General features: G+C 47.1%; 1 protein-coding gene across 1 annotated transcript; it reads right to left on the reverse strand.

Moving 5' to 3' along the window:
- Positions 1-2,312: 2,312 nt before the first annotated feature.
- Positions 2,313-4,043, reverse strand: LOC140223085 (uncharacterized). The gene is made up of 6 exons (XM_072294517.1): positions 3,959-4,043; positions 3,526-3,574; positions 3,018-3,144; positions 2,874-2,944; positions 2,710-2,782; positions 2,313-2,476 (listed from the first exon to the last, which is right to left on the reverse strand). Exons 1-6 carry the CDS (start codon positions 4,041-4,043, stop codon positions 2,387-2,389), a joined length of 495 nt encoding a protein of 164 aa, XP_072150618.1. The 3' UTR covers positions 2,313-2,386.
- Positions 4,044-13,572: the final 9,529 nt, after the last annotated feature.

Raw genomic sequence — 13,572 nt, forward strand, 5'->3', positions numbered from 1 at the left:
TCACACACTTGGATATCCTCCCATACCAAGAGGGTACTCCACTCTCACCGATCCGCGAAGAAGATGGCTCCACTGAAGTCATCACATCCAGCTCTGGAAGCTACTCTCCGGATAGAGAACTCTTTATTGTTGTTTCACCAGCTGATGGAACAGGCACTAGCGATCAACACCAAAGAACTCCTCATCGGGAATGCCAAATTGAAGAAGTTTTCCAAGATGAATTATCAGCTGACGCCCCGAAGGGTGAAACTAGCAGCCAAAGAACTCAAAGAAGAGCAAGAAACACTCAGCGAGCGGAACGTCATCGACTTCTAGCCACAAGACTTCCTATTGTGAACCTTGACAGAGCATTTGAAGCAGTACAAACACGAGAACACAACACGCCACTTGCCACTATTGCCTCTATCGACCTTATCGCCCGTTCAATGTCTCCGAACAAGTACAATGATCTCCTGTCATACTTGGCAGAACACGCATACAAACTCCTTGACAAGGAACACCAATCCCGTCTGTGCCTCGTAAACCAAGTCACCATGATGATAGCAGAGATCATGCAAGACATTCAAACCAACCACATGAAGAACCATGACAACATAGGGGCGTACTCAAAGCTCCAAGATGAGACAGAGATGCAGCCGAAGGTAGTCGTACAGCCTCCGCGGAAGGTCCATGTCACTGCAGAGCTAATCCAGAACCCTCGCACATCAGTGATCTTCGAGAAACATTAAATCACAACCGTGATGTTCGAGATATAATCAACAATCACCGCCGTGAATGTGAAGCTGAGGGTGATGACAATGACCACTTCTCCACTTTCACAAGATGAATCATGCAGACTACTCTTCCAGAGAAATTCAAACCAATGGGCATCACTAAGTATGATGGCAAATAAGACCCAGTTCAGTGGCTCCGCTGCTACACATTGGCAGTCGAAGCTGCAGGTGGAAGCGATGATACAAAGGTCATCCACTTTCCCATATGCATGGAACCAGCACCACTAACTTGGCTCGAATCTTTGAAGCCTAACTCCATCGACTCATGGTCTAATCTAAAGAAAGCTTTTACCAGCAACTATGCCGGAGCTATGCAGCGCCCTGGCAACAGAATTGACTTGGCTCAGGTTAAGTAGCAAAAGGATGAATCTCTACGCAGCTACCTACGCCATTTTTTCGACAAAAAGACTACAATTGTCGACATCTCAGAAGCAGATGTGGTATAATGTTTTCAGAATGGCCTTTGGGACCGACGCATGTTCCAAGACTTTGGCAGACGCCGTCCAGCGGATGTCAAAGAACTCAAAATTATAGCTCAGTCGTGGGCAGACGAAGAAGACAAGGAACGAGAAAGGTTCGACTCACACCGCAATCGTGGACGTGACAACAATAACCAAGGTAAAACTAAGAACAAGACAAAAACCGTAACGACGATCACCAAAACAACTACTCAGGTAATCAAAATCGCAAGCGCAAACCAGACAATACCATTGCAGCAATGTCAAGCTCAAGCAAGAAAAGATCAACAAACAAATGAAATGATGGCCCTTCATTCAGTGAACTACTCAAGAAACAATGTCCATGGCACCCACACAGCAAGTACGTTGCAATCAACTACTACAGCCTTCGCAGAGTTATGTAAGAGTTACCAGAACCTCCCGTCGGGGCAGGCGCACGCAGGGTTGCTCTAGGGTCGGCAGGCCACCTAGAGCGCCTTCAAACGTCGTCGAGACGAAGGAAGAATAGCAGGTAGTAGATTGGAAAAGCTAGGGCAAAAGAATAAAGGAAAAGATGATAAATAGTAGATTGGTTTTTGTCAATTGGGTTGGATGTCCTCAATCGGCCGAATCCCTTTATATTTATAGGAAGGGAAGGTCTTCCCCACGCAGGAGTCGAAATCCTAATACAACTCGTGCTAAATCACAACTCCTACTAGGATTACACAGAGCCAGACCAGTCAGACTGGCCTGGGCAACCGGTCTGCCCGGGTGTAGATCTTGCGAAGATCGTTATCTCCCTCATCCGACCTCCAAATCGGACGTTCTATATATGAATATTGATCTTTTCGACGAGAGCTACGCCACGGTGAAGTTCAATTTGCACTTTGAGAACTTTCCCCAAACCGGTCTGATTGGTTGGGAGATCAGTCTGAACAGGTTTGACCAGATCTTCCCATAGCTGCCACTTTTGGGCTCCAACAGTTACACCATCACGATAGATTTGAAACATGTAATGCGTTGGTGACACCACAACCTGCAAGATCTTCCAAAGCCCAACAAACTTGTGATAAGTAAAATTCCGGTGGAATGGAACAGCTAAGATAAACAGAATAAAAACAGTGCTGCAATCAGGGATGCAATTTATTTGGCGTCAGCATACTCCTCTCAAGTTCTTTAGTCCTCATAACTAAGGAATTTGTCCTTAATTTTGAGCCAGTCAGCTGGTTTTGGCTGGAAGATTGCTATATATCCTTCACTGTCAGCCTAAATTCGAAAAGGGGAGAAAAAGGGAGAAAAAGGGAGTAATGTGTGCTGCCCAGTATATGGTAAAGAAAACAAACATATAGCAATGAAAAAGCAGCAAAAGTCTTGAATTGATATTCTATCTTTAAAAAAAACTAGAGCACGACTTGAACAGAAAAGGAAAACACACAATATAGTAAGCTCACAAAGAGTCAAAGAAATAGAGGAAATTTGCCAGAACAGGTTGTACTCACAACGGTATTAAGAAGGTCTGGTTGTTTGATCAATCTTTCATTGATCTCCAAAAGGGAACCTTTCACGCAGCATCTGTAAAACTTTAGCATAAGCAACACTGCAGTGCAGAAAACAATAATGTCTCAGACATACTTCTGTGATATTTAAAATCAAGGGGACCAGCCTCACAATAAAAGATTTATCGTTTACACAAACTTTGCACAACGCCGAATTTTCTTGCCAGTGTTGTGCATTCTGCAATGTAAAATGAACATCAATTCATGTTGTCATTTGTTTAATTAAACGAAAAGAAACATAGTCTAGTTACTCTTTTGCGTTTTCCTGTGACTTTCATCTCGCTGCGATCTGACTTGCCGACGTTGGAGTCAACAGTGGTTATTATTCCTTCCTCTTTAAACACAACATGGGTTGGAGCTAAACCAACCACACACAATCTAAAGTTTTTCAACAAAACAAAGCAACCATGAGAATATAGATATTAAGGCTCATTAGAAATCTCAATGTGCACTACTCACAAAACAGGAAGGCATTGATTGGCACTTGTCAACTAGAGTTATTGTATAGAAAATAAATACCTAACACAAGAACAGATCATTTATTTGCAGATAAAACAGTACCACGATTATGTTATGAAGCAGACATTCAGCTTTCTTAGTTACCCAGCGCACTTAGCATTCTTAGTATCTACAAATAATTCCCTTTAGAGAGAGACACCATAGCAAACTGTTGTCAGCCTTAGATGCACATTGTGAAAATGCAAATTTCACCAAAAGCCTTGAGAACCTGATGTTGACTTGTCGAAATTGAAAACCTACCCGTTTGGATGGCGATACACATACTGATCATACCACAGATTCAGAAAATCTGCCCAAGAAAGCAGTATAGTGAAATTAGAGTGCTTGAAGCAGACATCTAGAGACCAGTAGAAAGATTTCCCTCCCCTGTCTCAACATATAACAGCATAAACTTCTCAAACATTCTAGTATGTTAAGTCACTAATGCTAGAGAACCACGCTACACAGTGCAGACACAGTAGGCTGAAAATAAAATCTTCAGAATCCAGGATCTTATGTCCTACTTGGAATGGGTCAATGGGCCCGAAAAAAGAAGTTGGATGATGTTGATACTGATATTCCCACAGTGATTGGAGTAGATAAATTTTTGCCTGTGATCATATGTAGATGTAGAGTAACATTGAGTAGTGATGATACATGACGCCGAGAGAGCAGCACAGGAGCAATTGGGAACCCAGCTCGTCCTGCAGCGCCTTCACTTGGTTCTGCAGGCCCACGATGTAGTCAATGGCGTCCCCGAGGATCGACGCGAAGTCCATCTAAACAATGCCATCCATCGATGACATCAGAGAAGCAAGAAAACAAAAAGTTCCATGGCGATGGATAAGTTCTTCACTTGGTTCTGTTAATAAAAAACAACACACAAATGTGCAGTGTTGATGACAGATAAGTTCCGTGTCAGAACTCACCCCACGCGTCATATATCGTACATGGCGGTAAAAAAAAGCACCCGCCGAATAAATATAAATAAGCACTTTGTCAAGGCTGAATGAAACAAAATTAATCTTCCATCGTGGCGTAAGGATTGCATCTTCTGTGCCGGTTTCAAACCATATATATACGATGCTGCCAATTATTAGGTTGATGCGACATAGGATGTCTCCATTGACTCATCACTTGCCTTCAATATGTTTCAAACTGTAAGGATTTTTGAAGTTCTAGTAACACGCACGTACGTATTTATTAAATAAAAAAAATCCCTCAATAGCAATCAAATTTTGATGACAGAATTCATGTCGTATAGATTTCATGATCTCAGGACATGGTCAGGAATGACATAACAAAATGGGGAATCCTCTCGGGTACATTTCCTAATATCTCATAAAACAAAACTGCAGGCATACAAAAGGTTGAAATTTTTCCACGTCTCCAGCAAAAGCATATATACAAACAGCTTTCCAAGTTACATAGCAACTTGGATAATTTATAGCTTCAAATTACCTCAGTACATGGAAAGCGATCATAATGTTAAGTTCTTCGGACACAGTCATTGCACCCAGCAAGCCAAATATAGCAATACCGACAAGTCTATCTTAAGTAGCAAGCTAAGAAGCCAGTTTTCACATCCACAGTGATCGATGACATCAGTGCTTAGTAGGGTAGGGGCGGTAAGGATCGCAATAGACAAACGCAAAACCTCCAGGGCGCGGATGCAGCACACGGGAGTGAAGATAGCACATTTCACAGACTTTCTGCACATGCTGATGTCCACACGCAAATATCTTCTGTATGCCAGGATGTGGAACATCAAAGCGCTTGTAGCACGTCTTGCAAAAGGAATCCACTGCAAAAACACAGGAAGCCAAGCAATATATAAAAATGAGTAAAGCGAACGATCGTGTGGTCTGTGTGAGAGAGGAAGAGGAATAGGATGAGGAGAGGGGGTTCATACATTTGCCACTACGACGAGTAGAGAACCCAAGAGGGAAACCCAAGACACTGTAGGATTCAGTAACTGGTTCATCTGAAAACAGAAGGAACAGAAGGCAAAAATTAATTTATACAGAAAGCATTACAATGTAACCGCAAAGGTACTCATGAGGTTTGTTTATTATAATAATATAAATAAGTGCAAACAGATCAGATCACAATTGTAATGATCTTCTTCCAACGAGTACATACGAGATAGGTGTGTTGTATAAAAGAGAAACAAGAAGAAAGAAGTAGAGCATACCTAAGGGGGTGCATGTGAAGACGCCATCGAAATCATTTGTATGAGCAAGCTCGAAGAAAAAGAGAGTCCTTGGAGCAGGAAGGAATGAGAACCAACCAGAGCGCTTCTTACGAGCTACAAAGTTCCCATGAGTCCAGCAAATGCCATTGTGAAAATGGGCATTCCGGTACACCTTGCCTGGAGCAGGCTCATACTTATTGCCCTGACTAAAACCAATCCAATCATTCACGAGGTAAGGAAATTGGCAAGTGTAGCAGGGCAAAAACAGTAACAAACACTAGATTAATGGGTTGCATCGTCCTCTAATCAAAATTGGTGTTGAACCCTAATCGGTAGACTTGTGATCCTAATCAGTACACAGGTTAATCATTATACTTGTGATCCTAATCAGTACACAAGTTAATCATTATACTTGTGATCCTAACACAAGTTAGGACCTTGATCAATATAGATGCTTTGGCACCTAATCAGTGCACAAGCTGCGCCCATAATCAGTACACAGTGCGACCATAATCAGTATATCTGCTGAAACCTTAATCAGGAGACAAGCTGCAGACCTATAATTGGTAACGGATGCATCGACCCTAACCAATGTACTGGCTGTGGCCTGTAATCGGTATGGGTGCATGGACAACTAACAAAAATGGATGTTGAAGCACCGAGATGTATATTTGTTGTGGCTCTTATCTGAACAGAAGCCGCGACCTTGATTAGTATAGATGATGTAAGCCTAATCAGTAGGTACGAGTAAATGGAACCTGTGTTGTGCTTGGATGCATACCACGAATCATGCCCGTAGCTAATTAACTAACAGCGATATACTTGGAGAGGAGACATAGGCACATAGTAGACTCATTTTTCTATTTTCCAAAATCAAAGGCCCACTGTTTAGGCAAAATAATTATTTGACACTTTGCATGCGTAGCCATTGAAATGTTGTTATTTATTATTTTTATTTTAGGATAATCTGCCACTATTTTGTGTCAAATATGGAATACTGAAGAAATTAACAAATGGATTAGTTTCTTTTTAATCCGTATGCACGCAAACAAAAATCAGTAACATAGCTGCAGGTAGCATACTCTAGCGCTTGGGTCGGAGGTGCATGCATGCCTGTCTCTAGCATGTGGTTCTTGTATGGCTGCATGCAGTGCGTGTCAGGTCCCCCCTTGCGACGGGTAGACATGGCGTGTGGCGGGCAGGAGTGGGTGCGTGTGGGGTGGCGCGTCCGCGCATGCGAGGGGGTTGGTTTGGTTCGTGGTGGGTTTGTTTAGTTCGCTGGACTGATCCACGGTGTGTTTGTTATTGCGTAAGATAAAGTTGCTGCATAGGCCTTGCACCCATATCATTGCTGTATGCATCGAGGCGGGGGGACTTCAGCCTCGTCGGTTCATGTCGCACTATTTCCTGAAGGAAACCATATGGCATACTTGGAGGAACGAGATTTATGGATATCGTTTACTAGGAGATTTCGTCAACAATCCTGGTAATGCTGCGCGGTACCTTCGTGAGCCTGTCCAGAAATGTTCCAAGGGGTCGGGCGATACATGAACAGACGTATTCGGAACGTCATGGATCAATCTGAAGCTGGTCCTGATGTCCGTCTCTGCTCTAAGTGCCATGAAGCCGGTCACACCTATAAGAACTGCCCTGTGACGACATATGGAAGTGCGAGTAGCCAAGCTGGTGCATCAAACGGTGATAGAATTGCTGCAGCGCGTGGTGGGGGTCGTCGTGCACGTAGCAACAATGACGGACTTCTGTGATTCATGTGATGTATGTTTGTGAACTCATTGTGTTTAAAGTTTCGAAAGTTGATTTAAGTTGTGACTCATGTGATGTATGTTTCTGAACTTGTGTTTTTAAGTTTGTGAAGTCGTTGTAATATGTAATTCAGGCAAACCTTTCCGAAATGTCATGTAATATGTAACATAAGTTGTAGTACTATGACCATGTAAAATTTGCATATCGTGGACTACTTCATTTGCATTTTTTTATTACATTTATGTTTTCAAGTCATTATTGTTTTGGGCACGTACTTATTTGTTTCATGTTGCAGGTCATTCATGTCTGCCGTTCGGGGTTCGAGGTTGGGCACGTTTCGAGCACGTAACCCGCTTTCGACGATGCCGATCGACACCTATTGGATTCTGAGGTACATCGTATTGAGTTAAATTTATATATTAAATTGTAACATTACATTGTTTGAACTAATTAATTTTATGCATGGTACAGGTTACGCGCTCGGGCCTTCTCCCCCTAGCTAGGTTGGTTGAGGGGGACATGGTTGACGCCGCTGCGCGGCCTAGGGAGAAGTCTACACGGTTCCACTTTGACATGTCCCTGCTTCGACATATCACTTGAGGACATCTCACTACTACTTGGCCTTCCTTGTGCGGGGTGTGCCGTTGCTGCGGTCGATGTCCCACCTAGCTGGCATAATGAGCTATTGGGCCGGTTTGCCGACGTTCACCACAAAGATGGTGCCCCGCCATACGTGACCTTCAGCTCGACACACGGGCCCACGAAGGCGTGGCTGTTGCAGTTCAGTGTGAGTTCTTAGTTACCTAAGTGTTCAAATCATTTTGTCTAATTATTGTTAATTTATCAACTAATTGTTTTTTCTGGTGGTGCAGGCCACATACATGAGAGACGACGCCAACGATGCCACGGTAGCGTGACACTTGGAGGCATACCTGCTCTAGCTGTTTGGGTGGATCATGTTGTGCACGTCGCCGGGAAACTCGGTGCCTAAGCACCTACTTCCTTACGCTAGGTCCATTGCGGAGGCCCCGCTCGACGACGTTCCGCGGTACAGCTAGGGTTCAGCTGTATTGGCGGCCACCTACAGGGTCTTTGCACGGGCTGCTGCAAGGTAGCCTCGGTGGAGCCAATATTCCTTGGCTACCCGTTGCTGCTTCAGCTGTGGTCGTACGAGCGGTTCCTGATCGGGCGGCCACGGATTGAGATGTCCCCCTACCCGAAGCTGCCTTTGGACCACGACAACGTTGACAGGCCCACGATGGGGTCGTTGTGGTGCTTGAGGAAGGTACGGTGCTTCATCTATAATTATTTATGATGGAATAAATTCATGAACTTTCTATGGAAAATGTACATTGCCTATAGTTATTAGCAATCACCTTTATTGTCATTTTATTTGTTGCAGGGATCGTGGGTTGGGGTGCAGACGAAGAAGTCGTAGCCGAACTTCATCAGTCAGTTCGACGCTCTTGTCAACACCGACGTGAGGTGGAGACCCTACACCATCGACAAGGTGCAGGCTCATGCCCCGCATGGCCTCTCTTCGTTGTGCCATCGGGACATGGAGTACTGAAGGACGACGAGGCCATTGGTCTACGACATCCACGTCGAGGACTACGCGGTTCACCGTGTGATGAGGCAGTTTAGCCTGTACCAGCAGTCCCCACTTCCTGTTACGTCTGCAGTCCCGCCCGCCGTTCACAAGTACACCCCATCCTTTAATTCTTCTTCCAATAACGATTTTTAGTTTACCTAACTCGTTGCACGATGGTTATGTTCGGTCTAGCCCCTACATTTTAGTCCTCGGTGGCCGGTGTGGCCGTTTTCAGGCCCCCGTGACCTATACCACACGTTTTCATGGCCGAAAACGCGTCCGGAGGCCATTTTCACGACTTCGGCCCATCCCCACGTTTTCGACCCTGGTGGCCGGTGTCGCAGTTTTTGGGCTCCTGTGACCTATAACACATGTTTTCATGGCTGAACACACATTCGGAGGCAATTTTCACTTGTTCGGTCCAGCCCCCACATTTTAGTCCTTGGTGGCCGGTGTGGCCATTTTCGAGCTCCCATGACCTATAGCACACGTTCGCATGGCCGAAAACGCGTCCAGAGATCATTTTGGCATCTTCGGTCCATCTCTCACGTTTTTAACCCTGGTGGCCAGTGTCTCTGTTTTCGGGGTCCCATGACCTATAATACACGTTTTCTTGGCCGAACACGCATTCGGAGGCAATTTCCACTTGCTCGGTCCAACCCTTACATTTTAGTCCTCGGTGGCCGGTGTTGCCATTTTTGCGCTCCCGTGACTTGTAGCACACGTTTTCATGGCCGAAAACGCATTCAGAAACTATTTTCACGTCTTCGATCCATTCCACACGTTTTCGACCCCGGTGGCCGGTGTCGTAGTTTTTGGGCTCCCGTGACCTATAACACACGTTTTAATGGCCTAACATGCGTTCGGAGGCAATTTTTACTTGTTCGGTCCATCCCCTACATTTTCATCCTCGGTGGCCGGTGTGGCCGTTTTCGGGCTCCCGTGACCTATAGCACATGTTTTCATGGCCGAAAACGCTTCCGGAGGCCATTTTTACGTCTTCGGTCAATCCCCCACGTTTTCGACCCCGGTGGCTGGTGTCGCTGTTTTTGGGCTCCCATGACCTATAACACACGTTTTCATGACCGAACTTGCGTTCGGATGCTATTTTCACTTATTCGGTCCAGCCCCTGCATTTTAGTCCTCGGTGGCCGTTTTCAAGCTCCTGTGACCTATAGCACACGTTTTCATGGCTGAAAACGCGTCCGGAGGCCATTTTCACGACTTTGGCCCATCCCCCACGTTTTCAACCCCAGTGGCCGGTGTCGCAGTTTTCGGGCTCCCGTGACCACACACGTTTTCATGGCTGAACACGTGTTCGGAGGCAATTTTCACTTGTTCGGTCCAGCCCCAACATTTTAGTCCTCAGTGGCCGGTGCGGCTGTTTTTGGGCTCCTGTGACCTATAGCACACGTTCGCATGGCCGAACACGCGTCCGGAGGCCATTTTCACGTCTTCAGTCCATCCCCCACGTTTTCGACCCCGGTGGCCGGTGTCGCTGTTTTCGGGCTCCCGTGACCTATAACACACGTTTTCATGGCCGAACACGCGTTCAGAGGCAATTTTCACTTGTTTGGTCCAGCCCCTACAATTTCATCCTCGGTGGCCGGCGTGGTCGTTTTTTGCCTCCCGTGACCTATAGCACACGTTTTCATGGCCGAAAACGCGTCCTGAGGCCATTTTCACATCTTCGGTCCATCCCTCGTATTTTAAACCCCGGTGTTCGGTGTTGCAGTTTTCGGGCTCCCGTGACCAATAACACACATTTTCATGGCCGAACACGTGTTCGGAGACAATTTTCACTTGTTTGGTCCAACCCTACATTTTAGTACTTGGTGGTCGATGTGGCCGTTTTCGGGCACCCGTGACCTATAGCACGTGCTTTCATGGCCGAACAAGCGTCCGAAGGCCATTTTCATGTCTTCGATCTTTCGACCTCAGTCGCCTGTGTCGCTGTTTTCGGGCTCCCGTGACCTATAACACATGTTTTAATGGCCTAACACGCGTTAGGAGGCAATTTTTACTTGTTCGGTCCATCCCCTGCATTTTCGTCCTCGGTGGCTGGTGTGGCCATTTTCGGGCTCCCGTGACCTATAGCACACGTTTTTATTGCCAAAAATGCGTCCGGACGCCATTTTCATGTCTTCGGTCCAACCCCCACGTTTTCAACCCTGGTGGCCGGTGTCGCAGTTTTCGGAATCCCGTGACCTATAACACACGTTTTCATGGCCGAACACGCGTTCAGAGACAATTTTCACTTGCTCGGTCCAGCCCCTACAATTTAGTCCTCGGTGGCCGGTGTGGTCGTTTTCGGGCTCTCGTCACCCATTGCACACGTTTTCATGGCCAAAAATGCGTCCGGAGGCCATTTTCACGTCGTCGGTCCATCCCTCACATTTTCGACCCCGGTGGCTGGTGTCACAGTTTTCGGTCCCCATGATCTATAACACACGTTTTCATGGCCGAACACGCGTTCGGAGGTAATTTTCACTTGTTCATTCCAGCCCCTACTTTTTAGTCCTCGGTGGCTGGTGTGCCCATTTTCGGGCTTCCGTGACTTATAGCACACGTTTTCAGGGCCGAAAATACGTCCGGAGGCTATTTTCACGTTTTCGGTCCATCCCCCACGTTTTCAACCCCGGTGGCCGGTGTCGCTGTTTTTGGGCTCCCGTGACCTACAACACATGTTTTAATGGTCGAACACGCGTTCGGAGGCCATTTTCACTTGTTCGGTCTAGCCCCTACATTTTAGTCCTTGGTGGCTGGTGTGGCCGTTTTCAGGCCCCCGTGACCTATAGCACACGTTTTCGTCGCCGAAAATACGTCCGGGGGCCATTTTCACGACTTCGGCCCATTGCCCACGTTTTCAACCCCGGTGGCCAGTGTCGCAGTTTTTGGGCTCCTGTGACCTATAACACATGTTTTCATGGCCGAACACACGTTCGGAGGCAATTTTCACTTGTTCGGTCCAGCCCCAACATTTTAGTCCTCGGTGGCCGGTATGGCTGTTTTCGGGCTCCCGTGACCTATAGCACACGTTCGCATGGCCGAAAACGCGTCTAGAGATCATTTTCACATCTTCAGTCCATCTCTCACATTTTCGACCCCGGTGGCCGGTGTCGATGTTTTCGGGCTCCCGTGACCTATAACACACGTTTTCTTTGCCGAACACGCATTCGGAGGCAATTTTCACTTCCTCTGTCCAGCCCCTACATTTTAGTCCTCGGTGGCCGGTGTTGGCGTTTTCGGGCTCCCATGACCTATAGCACACGTTTTCATGGCCGAAAACGCGTTTGCAAGCCATTTTCACTTTGGTCCGTCCCAACGTTTTCGACATCGGTGGCCCGGGTCGTAGTTTTCGGGCTCCCGTGACCTACAGCACTTGTTTTAATGGCCTAACACGCGTTCGGAGGAAATTTTCATTTGTTCCGTCCGTCCCCTACATTTTCATCCTCGGTGGCCGGTGTGGCCATTTTCGGGCTCCCGTGACCTATAGCACACATTTTCATGGCCGAAAACGCTTCCGGAGGCCATTTTCACGTCTTCGGTCCATCCCCCACCTTTTCGACCCCGGTGGCCGGTGTCGTTGTTTTTGGGCTCCCGTGACCTATAACACACGTTTTCATGGCTGAACATGCGTCCGGATGCCATTTTCACTTGTTCGGTCCAGCCCCTGCATTTTAGTCCTCGGTGGCCGGTGTGGCCGTTTTCAAGCTCCCATGACCTATAGCACACGTTTTCATTGCCGAAAACGCATCTGAAGGCCATTTTCACGATTTCGGCCCATCCCCCACATTTTCGACCCTAGTGGCCGGTGTCGTAGTTTTCGGGCTCCCTTGACCTATAACACATGTTTTCATGGCCGAACACATGTTCGGAGGCAATTTTCACTTGTTCGGTCCAGCCCTAACATTTTAGTCCTAGATGGCCGGTGTGGCCGTTTTCGGGCTCCCGTGACCTATAGCACACGTTCGCATGGCCGAACACGCGTTCGGAGGCCATTTTCACGTCTTCACTCCATTCCCCACGTTTTCGACCCTGATGGCCGGTGTCGCTGTTTTCAGGCTCCCATGACCTATAACACACGTTTTCATGGCCGAACACGCGTTTGGAGGCAATTTTCACTTGTTTGGTCCAGCCCCTAAATTTTCATCCTCGGTGGCCGGCGCGGTCGTTTTCGGGTTCCGTGACCTATTGCGCATGTTTTCATGGCCGAAAACGCGTCCGAAGGCCATTTTCACATCTTCAGTCCATCCCTCATGTTTTCAACCCTACTGGTCGGTGTCGCTTCTTTCGGGCTCCCGTGACCTATAACACACGTTTTCGTGGCCGAACACGCGTTCGGAGGCCATTTTCACTTGCTCGGTCCAGTCCTACATTTTAGTCCTCGGTGGCTGGTGTGGCCGTTTTCAGGCTCCCGTGACCTATAGCACACGTTGTCATGGCTGAAAACACGTCCAGAGGCCATTTTCACCTCTTCGGTTCGTCCCCCACGTTTTTGACCCCGGTGGCCGGTGTCGCAGTTTTTGGGCTCCCGTGACCTATACACATGTTTTCATGGCCGAACACGCGTTCGGAGGCAATTTTCACTTTTTTAGTTCAGCCCCTACATTTTAGTCCTTGGTGGCCAGTGTTGCCGTTTTCGGGCTCCCGTGATCTATAGCACACATTTTCATTGCCGAACACGCGTCCGGAGGCCATTTTCATGTCTTCGGTCTATACCCCACGTTTTCGACCCTGGTGGCCAGTGTCGCTGTTT

The sequence above is a fragment of the Setaria viridis genome, chromosome 6 (assembly GCF_005286985.2).
Source record: "Setaria viridis chromosome 6, Setaria_viridis_v4.0, whole genome shotgun sequence".
NCBI classification, from domain to species: Eukaryota; Viridiplantae; Streptophyta; class Magnoliopsida; order Poales; family Poaceae; genus Setaria; species Setaria viridis.

Coding starts and splice junctions, on each gene's coding strand:
- LOC140223085 (XM_072294517.1), bottom strand. CDS start 4,043: ATGGACTTCGCGTCGATCCTCGGGGACGCCATTGACTACATCGTGGGC. Junction 2,945..3,017: donor TCACAGGAAAACGCAAAAGA/GTAACTAGACTA, acceptor TTTACATTGCAG/AATGCACAACACTGGCAAGA. Junction 2,783..2,873: donor GATAAATCTTTTATTGTGAG/GCTGGTCCCCTT, acceptor AAAGTTTTACAG/ATGCTGCGTGAAAGGTTCCC.